Source organism: Triturus cristatus, chromosome 1_2 (assembly GCF_964204655.1).
Source record: "Triturus cristatus chromosome 1_2, aTriCri1.1, whole genome shotgun sequence".
NCBI classification, from domain to species: Eukaryota; Metazoa; Chordata; class Amphibia; order Caudata; family Salamandridae; genus Triturus; species Triturus cristatus.
The window spans coordinates 58,086,951-58,104,658 of NC_140580.1; the positions used below are offsets into that span (position 1 = coordinate 58,086,951).

Sequence of the window (17,708 nt, forward strand, 5' to 3'; positions counted from 1 at the left end):
CATGGCAGTTGGCCTGAACTTGTGACTTTCCCCTGGTCTAGAATGATCAGCTGACCGTAAATGGCACTTTGTGTTTTTAGATGCTGTATCTACCCAAAACTGTGAAATTAAATAGCTATGGTTCTGCTGATTGGATGTTTGGCTTTTTGGTCTCATTTTATTTATTAAAATGGACTCTAAATTTCTAATTTGGTTTGTGGATTGTTCTGGAGTTGTGTTTTCATTTTGTTACTGTTTGTCTGCTGCATAAATACTTAACACAGTGCCTTAAAGTTAAGCCTGACTGCTTTGGTCCCAAGCTACCAGAGGGTTAAGCACAGATTAATTTTGTGACTTTTGTGGTTGTGATTGTGGTTGTTGCTTGAAAAGAGTTTCACCACCTTAACTAATAGCCAAATTTCTTACACAAATACACTATGTTAGCCAATTTTATACTGCTGTAATTTACAATACAAAAATTCAATTTAAAATTAATCATTACATCAGAATGTACAGTTTAGAATATTAAATGCCTTTTTGCTCACCTACATTTGCGAGTCTGGCCTTTTATTTTTTTATTGAAGATATGTTATAAAAAAAGTTGATAATATCAACCACGGTATGGGAAATGTCTGTTTAAAAAGTGTGTGAAATAACTTTCTCAAGGAAGAGAAAGTGTGTCCATATCATGACAGGCATCATAATCTATTCATTAAATGATCAGAAATGGTAACAACAGCTTTATATTAATGCTTATTTTTTCTTTGCAGCAAAAGCATGGACATAAGCAACGGAACACAAGTGTCAGAGTTCATACTTTTGGGGTTTTCAGACGACCCGAGAGTGCAGATTGTACTCTTCTCTGCTTTCACTGTTACATACATGATCACGCTAATTGGCAATATGCTCCTGGTGATTTTAACCTGGTATGATACATCACTTAAGACTCCCATGTATATGTTTCTCTGCAACTTGTCTCTCATGGACCTGTGCTTCTCAACTGTGACTGTTCCCAAAATGCTGACTACTTTCCTAGCCAAAAAGAAAAGTATTTCTTTTGTGGGATGTTTTGTGCAGCTGTACTTCTTCCACTTTATTGGCAGCGCAGAATGTATCCTTCTGACCATTATGAGCTTTGATCGCTATGTGGCTATCTGCTTCCCGCTCCGCTACATGCAGGTGATGAGCAGACATGTCTGCTACCGTCTGGCCTCTGCCAGCTGGGTCAGCGGTTTCCTGTTCTCTTTTGGGCACACTTCCATGACTGTGAGCTTATCATACTGTGCCTCCAACAAGGTGAATCACTTCTTCTGTGATATTCCCCCGCTACTGCAGCTATCCTGCTCTGATGTCCTCAGCACTATCCTCGAAATTTTCATATTTGGGGGAATGGTGGCGGGGGGCTCATTTCTGTTGACTCTCACTTCTTACATCTGCATTATTACTGCAATCCTGAGGATTCGGTCTGCTTCAGGGAGACGAAGAACCTTCTCTACCTGCGCGGCTCACCTGACCGTCGTGTCCATCTTCTTCGGCACTATCCTCTTCATGTACCTAAGACCGAAGTCCAGCTACTCTATGGACCAGGATAAGATCCTCTGTGTTCTTTATAATGTTCTGACGCCAATGTTGAATCCTATCATTTACAGCTTCAGAAACAATGAAGTCAAGGCAGCTTTGAAGAAATTTGTTAGACTAAAATAGCATAATTATCCAAGATTAGTACTCAGAAATGTCGTTTTGTCTCTGTTTAATAAAAAGAGTTTTGAAAAATATATTTATCCCAGATTACGAAGGAATCAAATGATTACTGATGGATAAAAAAGTCTTAGGCTATTTAATTGATTTTTGAATTGTATGTTGTGAATTCTATATTGTAGAGAATATTTTTTCCCTGAATGAATGAATGAAAGTGATTTTGTATTGCGCAACTTAGCCCAATGGGCGTCAAGGCGCCTAACCAGATAAAACTGCAAGTGTATAAAATGAAAACTCAGATTCCATCATTTTAAATGCGCTCTTGGTTCCACAAAATATAAAGAACATTGAGTGAACAAATTTCAGGTAACTTCACTTTTGCTCACTTCATAAAATAGTTCAAGAAATATGAAATCTGCATTTGATGTAAACATATCTTTATTGATTTACCATTTTAGTAAATGTTTGAAATGCAAGAAAATATGCATGTATATTCCGCCTCACCTCAAGCTCCTCTGGCCAAAACTTTCTCTAAATAATGCTCCTTGAAATTAGCTTGTATGACAGGAAAAACTCCATAGAATTAGACCACTTACTAAACAACATCACTTTGGTGATGGCAATTCTGTCCACCGACACCAACTTGACAAAGTTAAGCTATGCCCAGAAGCCACCATCTTGGAAGCAGCCCAGGTAGGTAATAATGGGCTGGTCTGAGTACGGGCTGAAAATATTAGCCGTTTTAGATGTTTGATGCATAGAGATCAACAACATACCGTGGAAATTAGAACTTTAACAGTTATCAGACCGAATTTCCCAGTCTTAACCTTCCGCTGGCCATAGTGAAAGTTAAAACAACCATCTTGAATATCTACCATCTGGCATTACGCATCGAGCCAACTATTGAAAATTGACTGAGACACAAAAATTGTGGGAGTTGGACTTGGCCCTTTCTGCAGGGTCATCTCCAGACCTTTTGCCTCCCTCCTCCATTTTTCTGAGCTTGTGTTTGATGGCCTTGGGACTCTGCACACTTTACCACTGCTAACCAGTTCTAAAGTGCTTGTGCTCTCTCCTCTAAACATGATAACATTAGATTACACCCAACTGGCATATTTAATTTATTTATAAGTCCCTAGTAAAGTGGCACTACATGAGCCCAGGGCCTGTAAATTAAATGCGCCTATTGGGCCTGCTGCACTGATTGTTCCACCCACATAAGTAGCCCCTTAAACATGTCACAAGCCCACAAGCCCACAGAGATGTATTTAAAAAGTAGGACATGCACTTTTAAGTTTTACATTTCCTGGTAGTGAAAAACTCTTACATTCAGTTTTCATTGCTGCAGAGCCTACCTCTCCCATAGAATAAAATTGAAGCTACCTTATCTCATTCTATAAGTGTAATTTCCAAATGGAAACAGGTAACCTCTTCATGTTTGATGTCTCCGGAATCACAATTCAAAATGCTAACTTATTGTAAAGTCAGATTTTAAATGCAATTATGAAAATGTAACTTTTAGAAAGTTTGCATTTTCTTGCCTTACCCATTTGTTGCCTGCAGTTTGCTTGGGTCACATGACTGGCTGTGGGTGGCAGTTGGGGACTGTGTATTCCTCCTAGACAGCATCAAACAATGGGGAGATTAGGTGTGACTGGATGGGCCATCACTGGCTAGATGGGTGTTAGAAGCTGGTCTCAGCCCCCTCCTATACTTGAATAAGCTATGTCCTGTCTAGGGGTGGGCGGAATTTGCTAAATTAACTTTCGCAAACTATCACGAAAATGCTGAAAATCTCCGCATACACACCGGAAATATCGCGAAGATGCGGAAGTTTTTTCCCCGCCTGTTTGCGGTATTTTTTGCGTGATCGCGGCTCGCCAACTTACCCATGCGGTTGCTCACAGGCGCGGCCATCTTGTTTTCACTTGTCCCGCCCTCTCGCGATGCTTACTTCCTGTTCCGGGTCGCGCAATGCATGTTCGCCCCCGTTCGCGGAAGATATTTCCTGTTCGCGACCGCTTTTACTTGATCGCGTTGCTCTTTGCTTGCTCGGGAAGAAAATATCGCGTGAACTTGCGCACGTGGTCGCAATGGGCGCGGCCATCTTGTTTTTCACTCTATTGCATGGTTCTGGGGCCTGATTTTGAATCCTCCCTACATCTTTTCAATCCTTTGTGTAAAGGCACTTTTTTTTAATCTTTCTTATTTATTATTTCTCTAACTATTTTCCTGCTTCTATATTTTTGTTTTTTGTCTACTTTTTTTTTTATTAGCTACTTTTTCTCTCTTTCTATTGCCTGCTATTTATTTTCTTTACTTCTTTAATTTTATTACCTTTTCTTTCCCGCCCCGTCCCAGAACCATGTCAAAGGGTAGGGCTGGTCGTCGCAGCCAGAGCCGCGACCGCCTTCCTTGCGGAAGGCAGTGCCCACAAGGGGTGCAGGCACGGGCCTTATTTGGGGAGGTGGAGTTGGCTGCGCTCATTTTCTTTCTGCAGCGCCACCTCCCCTCAACCCTGGCAGCAGGTGGCAGGCCTGGGTCCGGGTACGGCCTCCGGGAGCGTCGGCAGCGGTGGGTGAAGGTGCGCCGGGCAGTGTCGCGCTTCTCTGGGGTCCGGCACACCAAGGCGCAGCTGACGCACCGGTGGTCCGACATCCTGGACCGTGAGCAGGACCTGCTGGACCTGCTAGGAGTGGTGGTACCGGGGCTTGGTGAGTAACTATTTAATTATTACTACTTTGTGTCTGTTCTTCTGCTCTGTGTTATATATTGCGAATATCTTTTTTTTCTTCAAACCAGCTAGAATGTTGCTGCTTACATTCCAGGTTAATTACGTTTAAAAGTCTTCTGTGATTATGACACAGGTGCTCTTCTGCGCTACTACTAATCTTACTTGTTTACAACTTTGCGTTTGCGCTCGCTTAGCGTGATTCTGTAAGAGTTTATTTTAGAGAAATTAAGTTATGTAATGCTACAGTGACTCTAGTCCACTCCTTACTTTGTCCTGTCACTAAGAGATAGGGGCGGATTGATACTTAGGTTTAGGTACTTTGTATGAGTTTCTAATTTGTTAGTGGTATGTTACGTCAGTAACATACCACTAACAAATCAGTTACGTGACGTGCTGCTAAATGATGAGTAAGCGCAATTTCCTTCTGTTAGTCTCATTTGAGCGCACACCATGATCAATGTATTCTAGCACCCCTTTCCACTGAATTATAAGTAATGCAACAACGCTATTCTTCTTTGGTATAAGGTGTCTCTTCCACAATGTCTTTTAGACAAGATTGCTCTTTCACACACGGGCTATCCCTTTAATTTCTCTATCAATTATGAAGAGAATTTTATGGTTTTTTCTTTGTAATTAATCGATATCATATTTATGCAGGAGTCCCTTTGTATTGTTCATCTGTCCTGAAGATGGTCTGACCGACTGACGCCCCAACAGACCGAAACGTCGACTCTATTTTCCATTTCCACAGCATATCTGCACAGCTGATTGTTCTCTAAATACGAGACAGATCTTTGTTTAATTTATTGGATTGGAAATTTGTAATGTCATGATTTGTGGACAAGATTAAGTTGTTTTTCCCTTCATGTGACATTATACATTTATTTGTTTTCTGTACTCCTTTTATGAATTGTTTCTACATAAAAAAATTAGTGATTTTTTCACTTTTAAAAAATACCCCGTGTGTGTTGCTATATATCATTGACTGAATTCAATTGAATAACGTTTGATCGAGTTTCTATCTAGTACTCATGTAATGGTTGCTGTGTACTGTATAACTGAACTGAATCTCGCTAGAACAAAATCCCTTGTCGGCCTTCTACTATTACATTCTACGTGCCCAAGCCCTCAAGGGTATATTGGGTGCTACCCCTGAATTCAAATATGTGCTGCTAGTACGGCAGTCTTTATTAGAACCTTTTCTAGTTTGTTCAATGAGTGGTGGTAATTGGCTTAGCACTAGCAGAACATCAGCATCAATCAATCAACCCAAAATTTGGTGTATACAAAAACTGTAGTCATGTGTCCTCCATTTGACCATATGCATTGTTGAGGAATAAAAGAAGTGGAAATGCATACTTAATGTACAATTGGCATGCCTGGAATAGGTTGGCTAGGTCGGGTGGTACGTCGTACTTAGGCTTAGTTGTAACTTAGTATTCTGGAATCAGAATGGAAGACTGGATTACGGTTGATAAATAGTAACTTAAGTAGTCGATCCGCGAATCCCCCGATACTACTTGTTGACCAGATGAGATCGGTCAATTTAGTTATTGCAATTGTTGTTTACATAAGTGTTTTTTGACCGTTCTTTAAAAATATTGTATTTGTTTGACACCATCCATCAATGTTTGTCTCTTTCTTATATCTTTCCTGTTCATCAGTACCCAGGGGCAGACAGACAGGGAGTGGGCAGTCGGCGGGACAACAGTCCGAACACCACCACCAGGAGGACACCAATGAGGGCTCCTCTGCTGGCCCCAGTAAGTCTTCTTGTTTTTAATAATATTTCTTATTCCATAACTTTTACTGCACCATATTTTTCACGAACTATTGTTTCAGTTCCCCAATGCTATTTTTTACCAACAATTATCCTTCGATCTGTACGGTTTCAAAAATCTTGTTATCCCTGCCTCTGCTATGATGACTTTCAGTACTACTACTACTACCAGTCTGTCTGTACTGTAGTAGCTAAGCTTGCCCAGTTTGCCAGTGCCACTCTTTATGTGAAAGGTTGTAATAAAACTCAGATTCACCAGTAGCTCTAGCCATTGAGTCCAGTCCTTTGGGTTGTCCTGTTGTACTACTTCTAGTCTTATTGATCTTGAGTCTTTGTTAATCTTGAGGCTTTGACAATTCACAGCAACAAATGCACAACCAGATTTATTACTATTTTGATATGATAGCCTATAGGACATACTACTACTGTTGTAGGGATCTTGCACATACAGACCTTTGCACAAGAAAATAGGATGTTGGTGATGGTAGGTTGGACCTTCCTCACACACCTCAATCAGAAATTCAGAACCCACCCCAATCCAATGCTCGACTATAGTACTGTCTTGTCATAACTATTAGGTCTCCGAACCCTCCCCCCAAGATACCCAACAAGTAGACAACCCAGAACATAACACACCCAACCTCTCAGTCGTGGAAGCAATGCACATGCACACCCTTACTTTAATTTGCTCACTCGTGTAAGTTAGTCCACACCAAATACCACCAAGTCTATGTAAGTTCAAAATGTTTATTTTGAATTGAGAAGCTCTGTACATTGTTCTATTATAAAATGCAGCACCAACCGGAAAATCAATAACATTAAAACAATAAACATTGTTACACTTACTTACAGTTTGGAATTAAATCATGATAACTGAACAGTGGTGGAAGGCAGCACCACCATCCCCTAGGAATTTAGTTTATATACATTTATAAATGAAGATCTGAGTGAAGGGACCCCTCACCTTAGAAGAACCTAGTACTGGTAGTTGTTGAATCATTCATAAGCTCTGCAAAGCTCTGGTTCGTAGAAGGGAATCTTCCATCTGTAATGCGAAAAATTAAATGGTGCGCGTTAGTATATTGCAACTTTCAAGCATTTCTCAGCCGTGCCAAAATGTGTAGCATTTATGGATAAGCAATATGGACTAACAGTACACCAGTACTTCATAAAAAAGTGGCTTGTTAATGTTTTTGTTGACCGCTTGTACACAGCGCGTAGACAGTAGCAGTGTGAGGCAGGTCATGTGGGCTCAAAGGTGTCTTATACAAAAAGCTGCAAGGTAACGTCACATGTGCAAAAATAAAAGACACAAAGGTAAAATGGTTGCATGGCTCGGGCTAACTAAGCAAAGGGTAGAATGACCATATATAACTATTAAGGTCTACTCTACTACTACCTGATTTGTACTAGTGATGTATGTTAGTATACTATTAACTCATTTTTCAACCTTGCTACTGATCAATAGGGGGAGGTGTATATGACGCCTAATAAATGTGTAATGTTTTCTCGGCGCACTACTGACCACCATTACCGGGGCCAGCGAAGGCGACGCAGAGGGAGAGGATGCAGCAGATGCTGCAGATACAGACGATGGAGCGTTAGGGGGAGTGGCAGCACCAGTGGCGGGCAGTGGTAAGTTAGATTCATAGTCCTTAACTATTGTTGAACTTTACAGTACACTCACTGCAAGGGTGTACTGTATGTATACTGTACTGTTGAGACTTAGGGCCCCATTAGGATGGCGGGCGTATTGCCCCCGCCGGGCCGGCGGTATTCACCGCCAACACCGCCAGGGCAAACCTCCCGCCATCCCTGTAGAAAAGAGTCAGACCCCCCACATGTCGACCAGGCGGAAAAGGGTTCAATATGGTGGTGGTGTCTCTCTGAACACTCCGCCAGCCTTATAATCTGCATTTTGGAATGCCTTTGCGTGGCGTCATTGCCCTCCGCCATGGAAAAGCATGCAGACATTGCAGAGTATGCTTGGGGGCCCCCATGGAGGGTACCTATGCTATGGTACCCCCCCCTGCCTTTCAAAGCAAAACGTGACAGGCTCTGTGCGGGGCCTGTCATGTTGTGCTCGGAAAAGCAGCACAACATGTATTTTTAGCATTGCTTTCGGCACCGCCAACCAGTATGTAAAAAAGAAAACAGGATGCGCCCGCCACTGTGCCGGGCGCATCCTCCCAATTAATTGTCCCCACGGGCCCTCCACCCTTTTTAGCGTGAGGATGGCGGGCGGACAAAGTCCGCCCGCCATCCGATGTCCTAAGTAAGTATGAGTTGTTGTGAACGTTTGAAGACTAGAGTGAACTAGAAGACTAGAATCCCTTTAATTGGCATAGGAGCAGGAGTATTGAGTAACCAATGGCCTCATCTATCTGATTTCAACTCCGCTTTGAAAGTTTTATGGAGAAGAGCACCTGGTGCACTGTTCAACTAAGAAGTGAAAGACGGGTGGAAGGAAGAAGGACAGGCGAGATTTAAAATGTTATGTACTACTGTGCTTTATAGTGCTACTCTACCATGCCACTATGTGTATAAATAATTAACTAGTCTTACTGTTTTTCTAAGAGTATATTTTACAATTGTCTTGTTTTTTTCTTTTTGATACACAGCTACTCCTAAACTCAATCAAAAGGAGTTGGCCGCCAAGACACGGCGCCGGAAGCTGGAGGCAATCCAGTGTGAATACCGGCAGCTGGTGGTCTTGGCAGAGGAGGAGGAGGAGACTGCAGCAGCACTTGAAGCCTCCTCCAGTGCCCCGGGCCCCAGCCACCGCCCTCCAGCGTTGCGGCGCCACCGTCTGGCAGCTGCCTGCCACCACCGCAGTGCCATCTCTGGTGCCCCCCCACTGTGGCTACAACAGCCGCGCCCTCAGACACCGCGTCGCCCGTTTAGAGGGGCAGAGGCATGTCCTCCTTCAGTCCCGCCCCACACCTTAGTCCCTGTCTTCAAGTTCTGCCCCTTTTTTAATTCTTGTTTGGGTAGGTGGGAACTGAATTGGGCGTTGGGTTTTCGGACTACTATTTTCTCCTGGACTTTCCTACGGACATTGGTTGGGGTTAGGGAGGGGGGTGGGTCAGCTTTTGTGGGTTTTTAGTTTATTTTTGTTAGGGTAAATTAAATATATTTTTCTATGTTACATGCAATGTTGTTAATGTTTTGTAGGTGGGGTTACTGTTTTACATCACACTGTTTCCTTGCTGGTGCAGGGCCGCCCATAGCCTGTGTTTGATTTAAATAATTGGCTGACTGTACAAGACACAAACAGATAGATGCGACACACCTCACTGATTGACTTGTACTACTAGTACTTTCAGTCTGTCCTCCAGTCTATGCATTCTTTATCTGGACTGGTGTGTGAAATTGAATTCATTGAAAACATGTCCATTAATAATTCTGCCTCCCCCAAACTTCTCTCTTACCTGTGCTTGATGTTTATGTTTAACTTAGGCACAGCAATGGCTGCATGGTGAAGATGGTTTCCTTTTTCTAACATGCCATGATTGGGGTGGTGGTGGTAGTATAGTAGTAATAGTAGACACTGGCAGGGCGGCAGCATTTACAAAAAAAGAAAAGGAGACAGTCAATCGCCTTTGAGAGACTGTTAGAGGAGTAGTAGAATGAAGAACAGTACAGAACTTACCGAGCAACAATAATATGCTAAAATATTTTACAACAAAACATAATGGTGGTTGGGATAGCTCACTAGACAGAGTTACAAACTACAAACTATAGTTGTGTCGACTTGAGTCACTTGACTAGACCTACAGCCTAACAGTTAGTGCTGTGTATGAGGAATGACAACAAACAAATCCAATCAATGCCGGCAATTAATGCTGAGGTATATGTTCCTTTGTTAAATAAAAAAACCTCTAAAATATCCTACTCATGGGTGGGCAAGCAGAAGAAGATCATCGCTCTGCCTTGCAATTGAAGTACTGTTGCTTTCGCCACATCCGCTCCAGCAAGTGTGTGATTAAGTATTGGTGTACATTTAATTTAATCACACCGACAATAAGTCACACAGCCCGGGGGAAGAGGGTTAGGGTTTGTTGAATGGATGGGAAGGGGGTTTTGGGAAAGGTTTGACATTGAAAAACAGTATGCATGGACAAACAAACAGCAATCTTTGAAGGCTAACATATCCATATGTTAAGGGAGAAAAAGGAAATGCATGCATGATGATGAGAGACCCGGATTACATACACTTCTTGTTCTGTTGTTACGGCCTTAATACTTTTACAGATAGCAAATAGAAATTTTTAATATTGGTAGGGAAGAATTGTAAACAGAGAGCAAACCTAATGATGATAATAACAACAACAAGAACACACTGTTGTAAAGATTGTATACCAAAAAAGTATTCAAATTATTTAAAAGAAGATAAAAGTTGATACAGTTACTGTGTTATCCTGGTAAAAAATGTGGACTGGATTTGCATCTCGGCATTCCTCTTGGTCCTCTCGTCCATCAATCTTGGGTGTGTCGACACTCGCCACTGCCCGGCAGGAAATAAATGTTGATTTATTGGTAAGGTAAGTGTGCAGTGTAATGTTTTCCAAAGTACAGGGCAAGGCCCGGCCTGTAATTGTAGATGGAAAACCAAAGGGGATATTGAGAAACAAAGTTGAAACAAAGGCACAAGTTATGGTGTAGTAACACTTTCCGAGGTGGCATGTATGCATCATCTCTACTCTAGTCTGTTTCCAGCATTGACCTTCAACAATAACAGGAGAGAGCAGGCCCACAGTGACAAGCCTGACGGCACGTTTCTTAGCAGTAGCACATCCTACGTTTAGACTTTAGAGTACTTTTAAAAAAAATTTTTTTAAAGAGTTGGACAAAGGCAATGCACATTATCCGTTCCAAACATAGCATTTTACAGTTTAAGTTAGTAAATCAACGCACCGCAGTCATCCCACCACTACACTCTATTCCACTTTTACACAGACATTTGGGTCTGCTGTGGTTGTTGTTGACGTGTTTACCTTTAGGCTTTTAATTTTTCTTTTATGCCACTCATGAAACGTCCTCCTGACTTCATCATCATCTCCGATACTTTTACTGACTGACTGTGAAGATCGGCCTGCAGTAGAAGTAAAATTGTTATTACACAACAAGAGTAGAAATAATATTGACTTGAGTCAGTCTTCAGTGTGTACAGAAAGATAGATTACTAGTACACATTGACTTCACTTTGTGCACAACAAACAAACAACGAAAACACAAACACCAATCGCTCAGAGTCAGGTGTCCAATGCATGCCATTAATTGTCATTACCTGTTCCTTCTCATCTTAAGTTAACGGGCCGTCTATTTCGCCATCATCATCATGGACGGTGCTGTTGTCTCAATCATACTCATTGCGCAGATTGAGTGAGTCCCCTTCCTGTATTTAATTAAAAGCAATGTATCACCAAGCTGCAGGAGAAGTACAAATTTCTTATTTGCAAGAAGGGGAAAATTGAATTCACCTTGAGTTAAGTTTAGTGTGTTCTGTAGAAAGATGATTAGTGCACAATTACATAACTTCATGCACAACAAACACAATAAAATCATTCAGTCTGCGACTCTGCGTCCAATGCATGGCATCAATCATTACCTGTTCCATCTTATATTCAGTTAATGGGCAGTCTCTCTCTGCTCTGAAAGGAGGATAGCTATAGTATTCATCTGATTCATGCTCCACTTCTTTTGGCAGGACTAGGAAAGTTTGAATTTGTTCTTCTAGTATTTACCATCATCCAATCATCATTCATGAGGGCAATGGATTTGGGCATGAGATTCAGTATGATGGAGCGGAGGAGCTGGATTTGGAGGACTGTACTGTCAAATTGCAGACACCTGAAACTTGTATATGAAATAAGAAGAGTAGAAGACGGTAGTAATGGATTTGTTGTGATTCACAAGTTTGTAACCAGAACGACAGACACACAAATAAAGGGGGAAAAAAGGGAGGAAGATAGTAAGTGCAAGCCTAATTGTCAGGGAAGTATAGCTCGTCCTCAAACTCTGGGGGGTCAGCCAGTAGTAGGTAATCATCATGTGACACACTACTTCCGTCACCTGTCCTCATCTTCCTCCATTGCTTCATGTATTGTGTAATTTGATGGTATGAAGTGCTGATTCATTTTGATCATTGTTAACCTCTCCACGTGTTTGGGCAAGAGACTGGTCCTTCCCAATGTTACAATGGAACCAGCAGCACTGAAAACACGTTCAGAAGAGACACTTGTGACAGGGCAAGCCAGATAGCTTATCGCCAGCCTGCTGAGCAGTGGCCATTCAGACCTTTTCCTATACCAATACTGCAATTGCATTTGATCAATGTACACCTCTGTTGGGTCGTCCAGATAGGCCTGGACCATCCGCTCAATGTTCAGGGGTGCTGCTGGTAAGCTTTTGTGCTCTTTTCTCTGTGCATTAGCACTGTGCTTAATAATGCCTAACTGTACATATCAATCGTCTAACGATTGTACTGGGCCTAATGATCCAGTTATTGTTGCTGTTGTCAATAGTGATGGTGAGTGTTGTGATCCAAACGCACTGCCCTCAGCCGACGAAGTTGCACTTGATCCTGCATGCCCTGCTGCAGAACTTCTTGTGGGTTGATCTTACGGGCTTTTAATTAGCAGCCGTTTGTTTTCCAACTTACTGGCTGCTTCAGCTATACAAGTTTTGCACCGGGCAACATCAATCTCGGAAAAAGCAAAGAATGTCTTCAGTCCAAATTTTGCACATGGATTCAGAATTGTCGCACAAAATTTTATTTTGTATCCTTACATTTTCAGCTAAGCGACGGGCTAAGCTCCCCACCAAGTCATAGGCTTCCCTTTTGTCCTCTAACCTTTGTATGATTTAGACACATTCTTCAGCTGATGCTCTAGCATTTGCAATAATGGGATAGCTTGGCCCATTGTACAGTCCTCCTTGCTTACTTCACGTGTGAAGACCTCAAAAGGACAAAGCATCTCAGTCAGGCATTTAATTAGGCTCCATTGCTCCATCTCAAGGTTCATGCCTTTAACAGTAGCATCCCCTCTTCTTTTCCAGACATATTCATGGAGTGACCTGTACTGCTCATACAGACGATCAAGCATGTAATACGTTGAGTTCCAACGTGTTGCCACCTCCTGGATGAATGCCTTGACTGGCATCCTATGTTCACGTTGGATGATCCTCAGCTGCTTCCGAGCTTTAAAAGAATGGCTGAAATAGGAGCCAAGTTCCATGGCCTTAAGTACATTACTGCCATTGTCTGTGGCAACAAAACCAATACTAAGCCCTCTTGGCCGCAGCCATTCCAAAACCTTGCTGCGAAACTCGTCTAAAATGTTTTCAGCCGTATGAGATTTCTCCATGGCGAACATGGCTACAGTTGAATGTTTCCGAGTACCTTTAAAAATCGCAGCTTTGTCAACAGCACCTCGTGCAGATAGCTTATCTCTAACCCCCACAAAAGAGACCCAGTGTGCAGTGATGCACATGTAATCTGTGGCTTGGCAACTGGTCCACATGTCTGTTGTCAGGTGGATATTGTGAACAGCACTCTGCTGCAAAGCTTGTCCAACCAATTCCAGCACATCATGATGTAGTGCCGGAACAGCAATTCTTGCGAAATAGGACCGGCTGGGAACCTTCCATTTAGGGCAGATGGCTGACACAAATTCAAGGAAACCCACCCCTTCCACAAATAAAAAAGGAAGAAGGTCTAGTGCTAACATTTTAGCGAGCTTCGCATTGTACAACTGTGCCGTTGGGTGGTGGCATTGGAACTGCCCCTCCAACCTAAACATGCTCTCAATGGTAGGCCGCATTACTTTCCTTTGTGGTGCTGTTTTCATTAACCCACTTAGGCTCAACGACACAGTTTGCCTCATTGCGGTACTCAGTCGCCTTGGTGTCTCAGCCTGACTCTGAGTATGGCTCTTACTGCGGTGCCACTCAGATGTTACTGAGGAGGATGTGGGCGGTACCACTGCACTACTGGGGACAGGGCTAGAAATGCCTCCCTCTTCTTCACCTTCCACCGCAATAAAATCGCTCCCTGATTCTTCCTGACCAACTTCAATGGGTTGAGTTTTTCTACTTTCTTTTAACTGAAGTAGGTGATTCTCCCACATGATAGTGTGGTGTATTCTGAGATGACTTGCTTGGCCTCCGGTACCATAGTTTGTACCAAGCTTACCCCGCCGAACACCTTGCCGACAAATTGAGCATATAGCAACATTCTCTTCCTTGGTGCTAACAGAAAAGAAGTCCCAAACTGGGGAGGAGAACTTTCTGGCACTGCTGGATGTGCCACTTTCAATACCAGATGAACTGGAGGGTGTGCTTGAAATGTGACCCTGTGCACCTAGACTGTGACTTTTACTACCACTACCTACTGAGATGGTTGAGCTGGATGTAGGTCCCTGCTGGGCCTTGGAAATTATGGCAGCTGGAGGTAGTGGTGGTGTAACCTGTGTTGGTGATATCCGTGCTACATCCTGCTCAGTAGCAGCCTTTCTGGATAGGGTGAGAATGTTGGTCTCCAATCCCTTTGGGGTGGGAGTAATGTGCGTGATGACTGGCTCGACTTCATCAACATCAGCATCACCCCCCTCTTCTACATCTACCTCCATAACTCTAAGTTTTTCTGGGAACTTCCTTTTCAGAAGCATTGTCTTGTGGCGTATATCACTCTCAGACTGAGCAGGTGGGTGCCAAGTGGCATCACGATCATCAGAAGCGGGGCTTGAAAAAGAAGATGATGGACTAAGCCTCCTTTTCCTTGCTGGTGGTCTGGAAGACAATAGATCTTCTGAAACAGTGGTTTGACTTTGCTCCACTTTGTCTGCAGGAAGCTCGATTTCCTGAAATGCCCCTACGTCAGGAGCAACAACTACTATGGTGGGTTGTTGCGGCTGCTGCTGTTCTTGTTGCGGCTGCTGCTGTTCTTATTGCGGCCGCTGCTGTTCTTGTTGCGGCCGCTGCTGTTCTTGTTGCGGCTGCTGCTGTTTTTGTTGCAGCTGCTGCTGTTCTTGTTGCGGCTGCACACTTATCTGCTGAGTTTGCGCCTGTGTTGATTGTGTACTACTTTGCGATAAAGACATTTCTTCAACATCGCCGCTCGTTAGTAGACTGGCTACCTCTGCGACACTAAAGCCCGTGGGCCTAGGTTAGTGGGGTTAGACCGCTGGTGCTGAGGTGCTCCTCCCAGCTTGGTTCCCGGACAACGCTGCAGCAGGCGTAACTTTTTTTGGTGCCAAAAAAAACATTGGCCGGCACACCACCAGTCGTGGTTAATGGCACTTCCTTTTTCTGTTCCTTCTTCTCACCGGCAACTTTCTTGGTACTGGACCTGGTACCTTTCTTTGGGGCCATCTTCTTTAGATGTCAGGCAGGATACAGATGCACAACAAGTTCTGGTCACATGTGAACGCGATGCGCAGCAGGACTTCTGTCTGGCTGGCAGTGCAACGTATAGCCGGGTGATGCGGAAGACACCTCCTCCTCTGGCATTTTGTGCACCTAAAAGCAAATAAGCCAGGAGAAGAACATCAGTGAAATGTTGCATTTGTTGTTGTGGTTCAGTTACTTACTACTGTACTAGTGCAAACAAAAGATATAGTCTAGCCATTTATGATTTTTTTTTAACAAGGGCTATGTTATACTACTGTGTACAGTCAGTCACACACTACACTCTCAGGAAGGATACGAAAGTTAATAAGAACCACCAACATAAAAATGTAATGGAAGTGGGGTGGACCCTATTTGCCATTAAAGTATTTGAGCATCTCAGCATCCATGGAGCTGCTGCTGGGAAAGGGGGTGGATGGATGGAAGCAGTAAGCCAATAGGAAAACCATGCAGGCCTATATGGCAAAAGCAGGACACTAATAACTCCCAACACAAAAAAAGGCCACCAGCCACATGGACACTCACAAATCACAAACAAGCAGGGGGCCTGGGAAACACCAGGAGCTGACAAAAGGCCTATAAAAGCCAGGTAAAGGATGCATGCTAAAGCACACTGCTCTGCCTTTTTAATGCAACAAAATGCAAATACGAAAATTCACAGACCCCAAAAAGGTCTGCAGGGTGCATGCATTGCACACCAACACACACCAGGCACACACAACAAAAGCATGTCTTTAAGGCAACCAACATCAGAAAACCCACTCCAAAAAACACACTTCCCCAACTCAATCCAATGCCATCCATGCCCTAAATGATGTCTAAATTTAACAGAAAACACTTGATTAATAAAGCTGTGGCTACCTGCTCTGATCCTACTGGATGAATGCAGGCCTGTTGGCAGACAAGGCCAGGCAAGCTTGCAGGCCTAGGCTTCAAAATGGCCACCAGCCACATGGCCATGCCCAACAACATCAGAAAGCCCACCCCAAAAAAACACACTTCCCCAACTCAATCCAATGCCATCCATGCCCTAAATGATGTCTAAATTCAACAGACCACACAGAAAACACTTGATTAATAAAGCTGTGGCTACCTGCTCTGATCCTACTGGATGAAAGCAGGCCTGTTGGCAGACAAGGCCAGGCAAGCTTGCAGGCCTAGGATTCAAAATGGCCACCAGCCACATGGCCAGGCCCAACAACATCAGAAAGCCCACCCCAAAAAAACACACTTCCCCAACTCAATCCAATGCCATCCATGCCCTAAATGATGTCTAAATTCAACAGACCACACAGAAAACACTTGATTAATAAAACTGTGGCTACCTGTTCTGATCCTACTGGATGAAAGCAGGCCTGTTAGCAGACAAGGCCAGGCAAGCTTGCAGGCCTAGGCTTCAAAATGGCCACCAGCCACATGGCCAGGCCCAACAACATCAGAAAGCCCACCCCAAAAAAACACACTCCCCGAACTCAATCCAATGCCATCCATGCCCTAAATGATGTCTAAATTCAACAGACCACACAGAAAACACTCGATTAATAAAGCTGTGGCTACCTGCTCTGATCCTAGTGGATGAAAGCAGGCCTGTTGGCAGACAAGGCCAGGCAAGCTTGCAGGCCTAGGATTCAAATGGCCACCAGCCACATGGCCAGGCCCAACAACATCAGAAAGCCCACCCCAAAAAAACACATTTCCCAACTAATTCCAATGCCATCCAGGCCCTAAATGATGCTTGAAAATGAAATACATTCAAAAAACACCAAAGGAACAGTTGCTTCATCATGCACACACCCATGAGACCATGACTAGATCAGGCCTACTACTGACTACTACTACCCACACCATTTTTTAAAAAAAGAATGATGATAGTTAGCAAAAATAAATTGTAGTTACAACAACTGCAATGCCCACAATCAAACAGACACAACAACCACTTACTTGTAAAATATTCAAATAATAAATCCTCAAGTCCAAAAAAGGACTCCTTGCACAAAAAAGGATCACATGAGGAGCTGTTCTCTGCCTTCTTTCGATGTTTTTTTACGAATTCTGGGATAGCTTTTGTCACCTTCGTCTCGGGTTTTGACATTAGAGCAGCCTTAT

General features: G+C 43.3%; 1 protein-coding gene across 1 annotated transcript; it reads left to right on the forward strand.

Moving 5' to 3' along the window:
* The first annotated feature begins 756 nt into the window (after nucleotides 1–756).
* On the forward strand, nucleotides 757–1,683 carry LOC146866770 (olfactory receptor 5V1-like). Its single transcript, XM_085614519.1, has one exon. The coding sequence runs from the start codon at nucleotides 757–759 to the stop codon at nucleotides 1,681–1,683; it is 927 nt and encodes a 308-aa protein (XP_085470645.1).
* The last annotated feature ends 16,025 nt before the right edge of the window (nucleotides 1,684–17,708 follow it).

What these genes read in the sequence shown, in the direction of transcription:
- LOC146866770 (XM_085614519.1), top strand. Translation starts at nt 757, where the DNA reads ATGGACATAAGCAACGGAACACAAGTGTCAGAGTTCATACTTTTGGGG.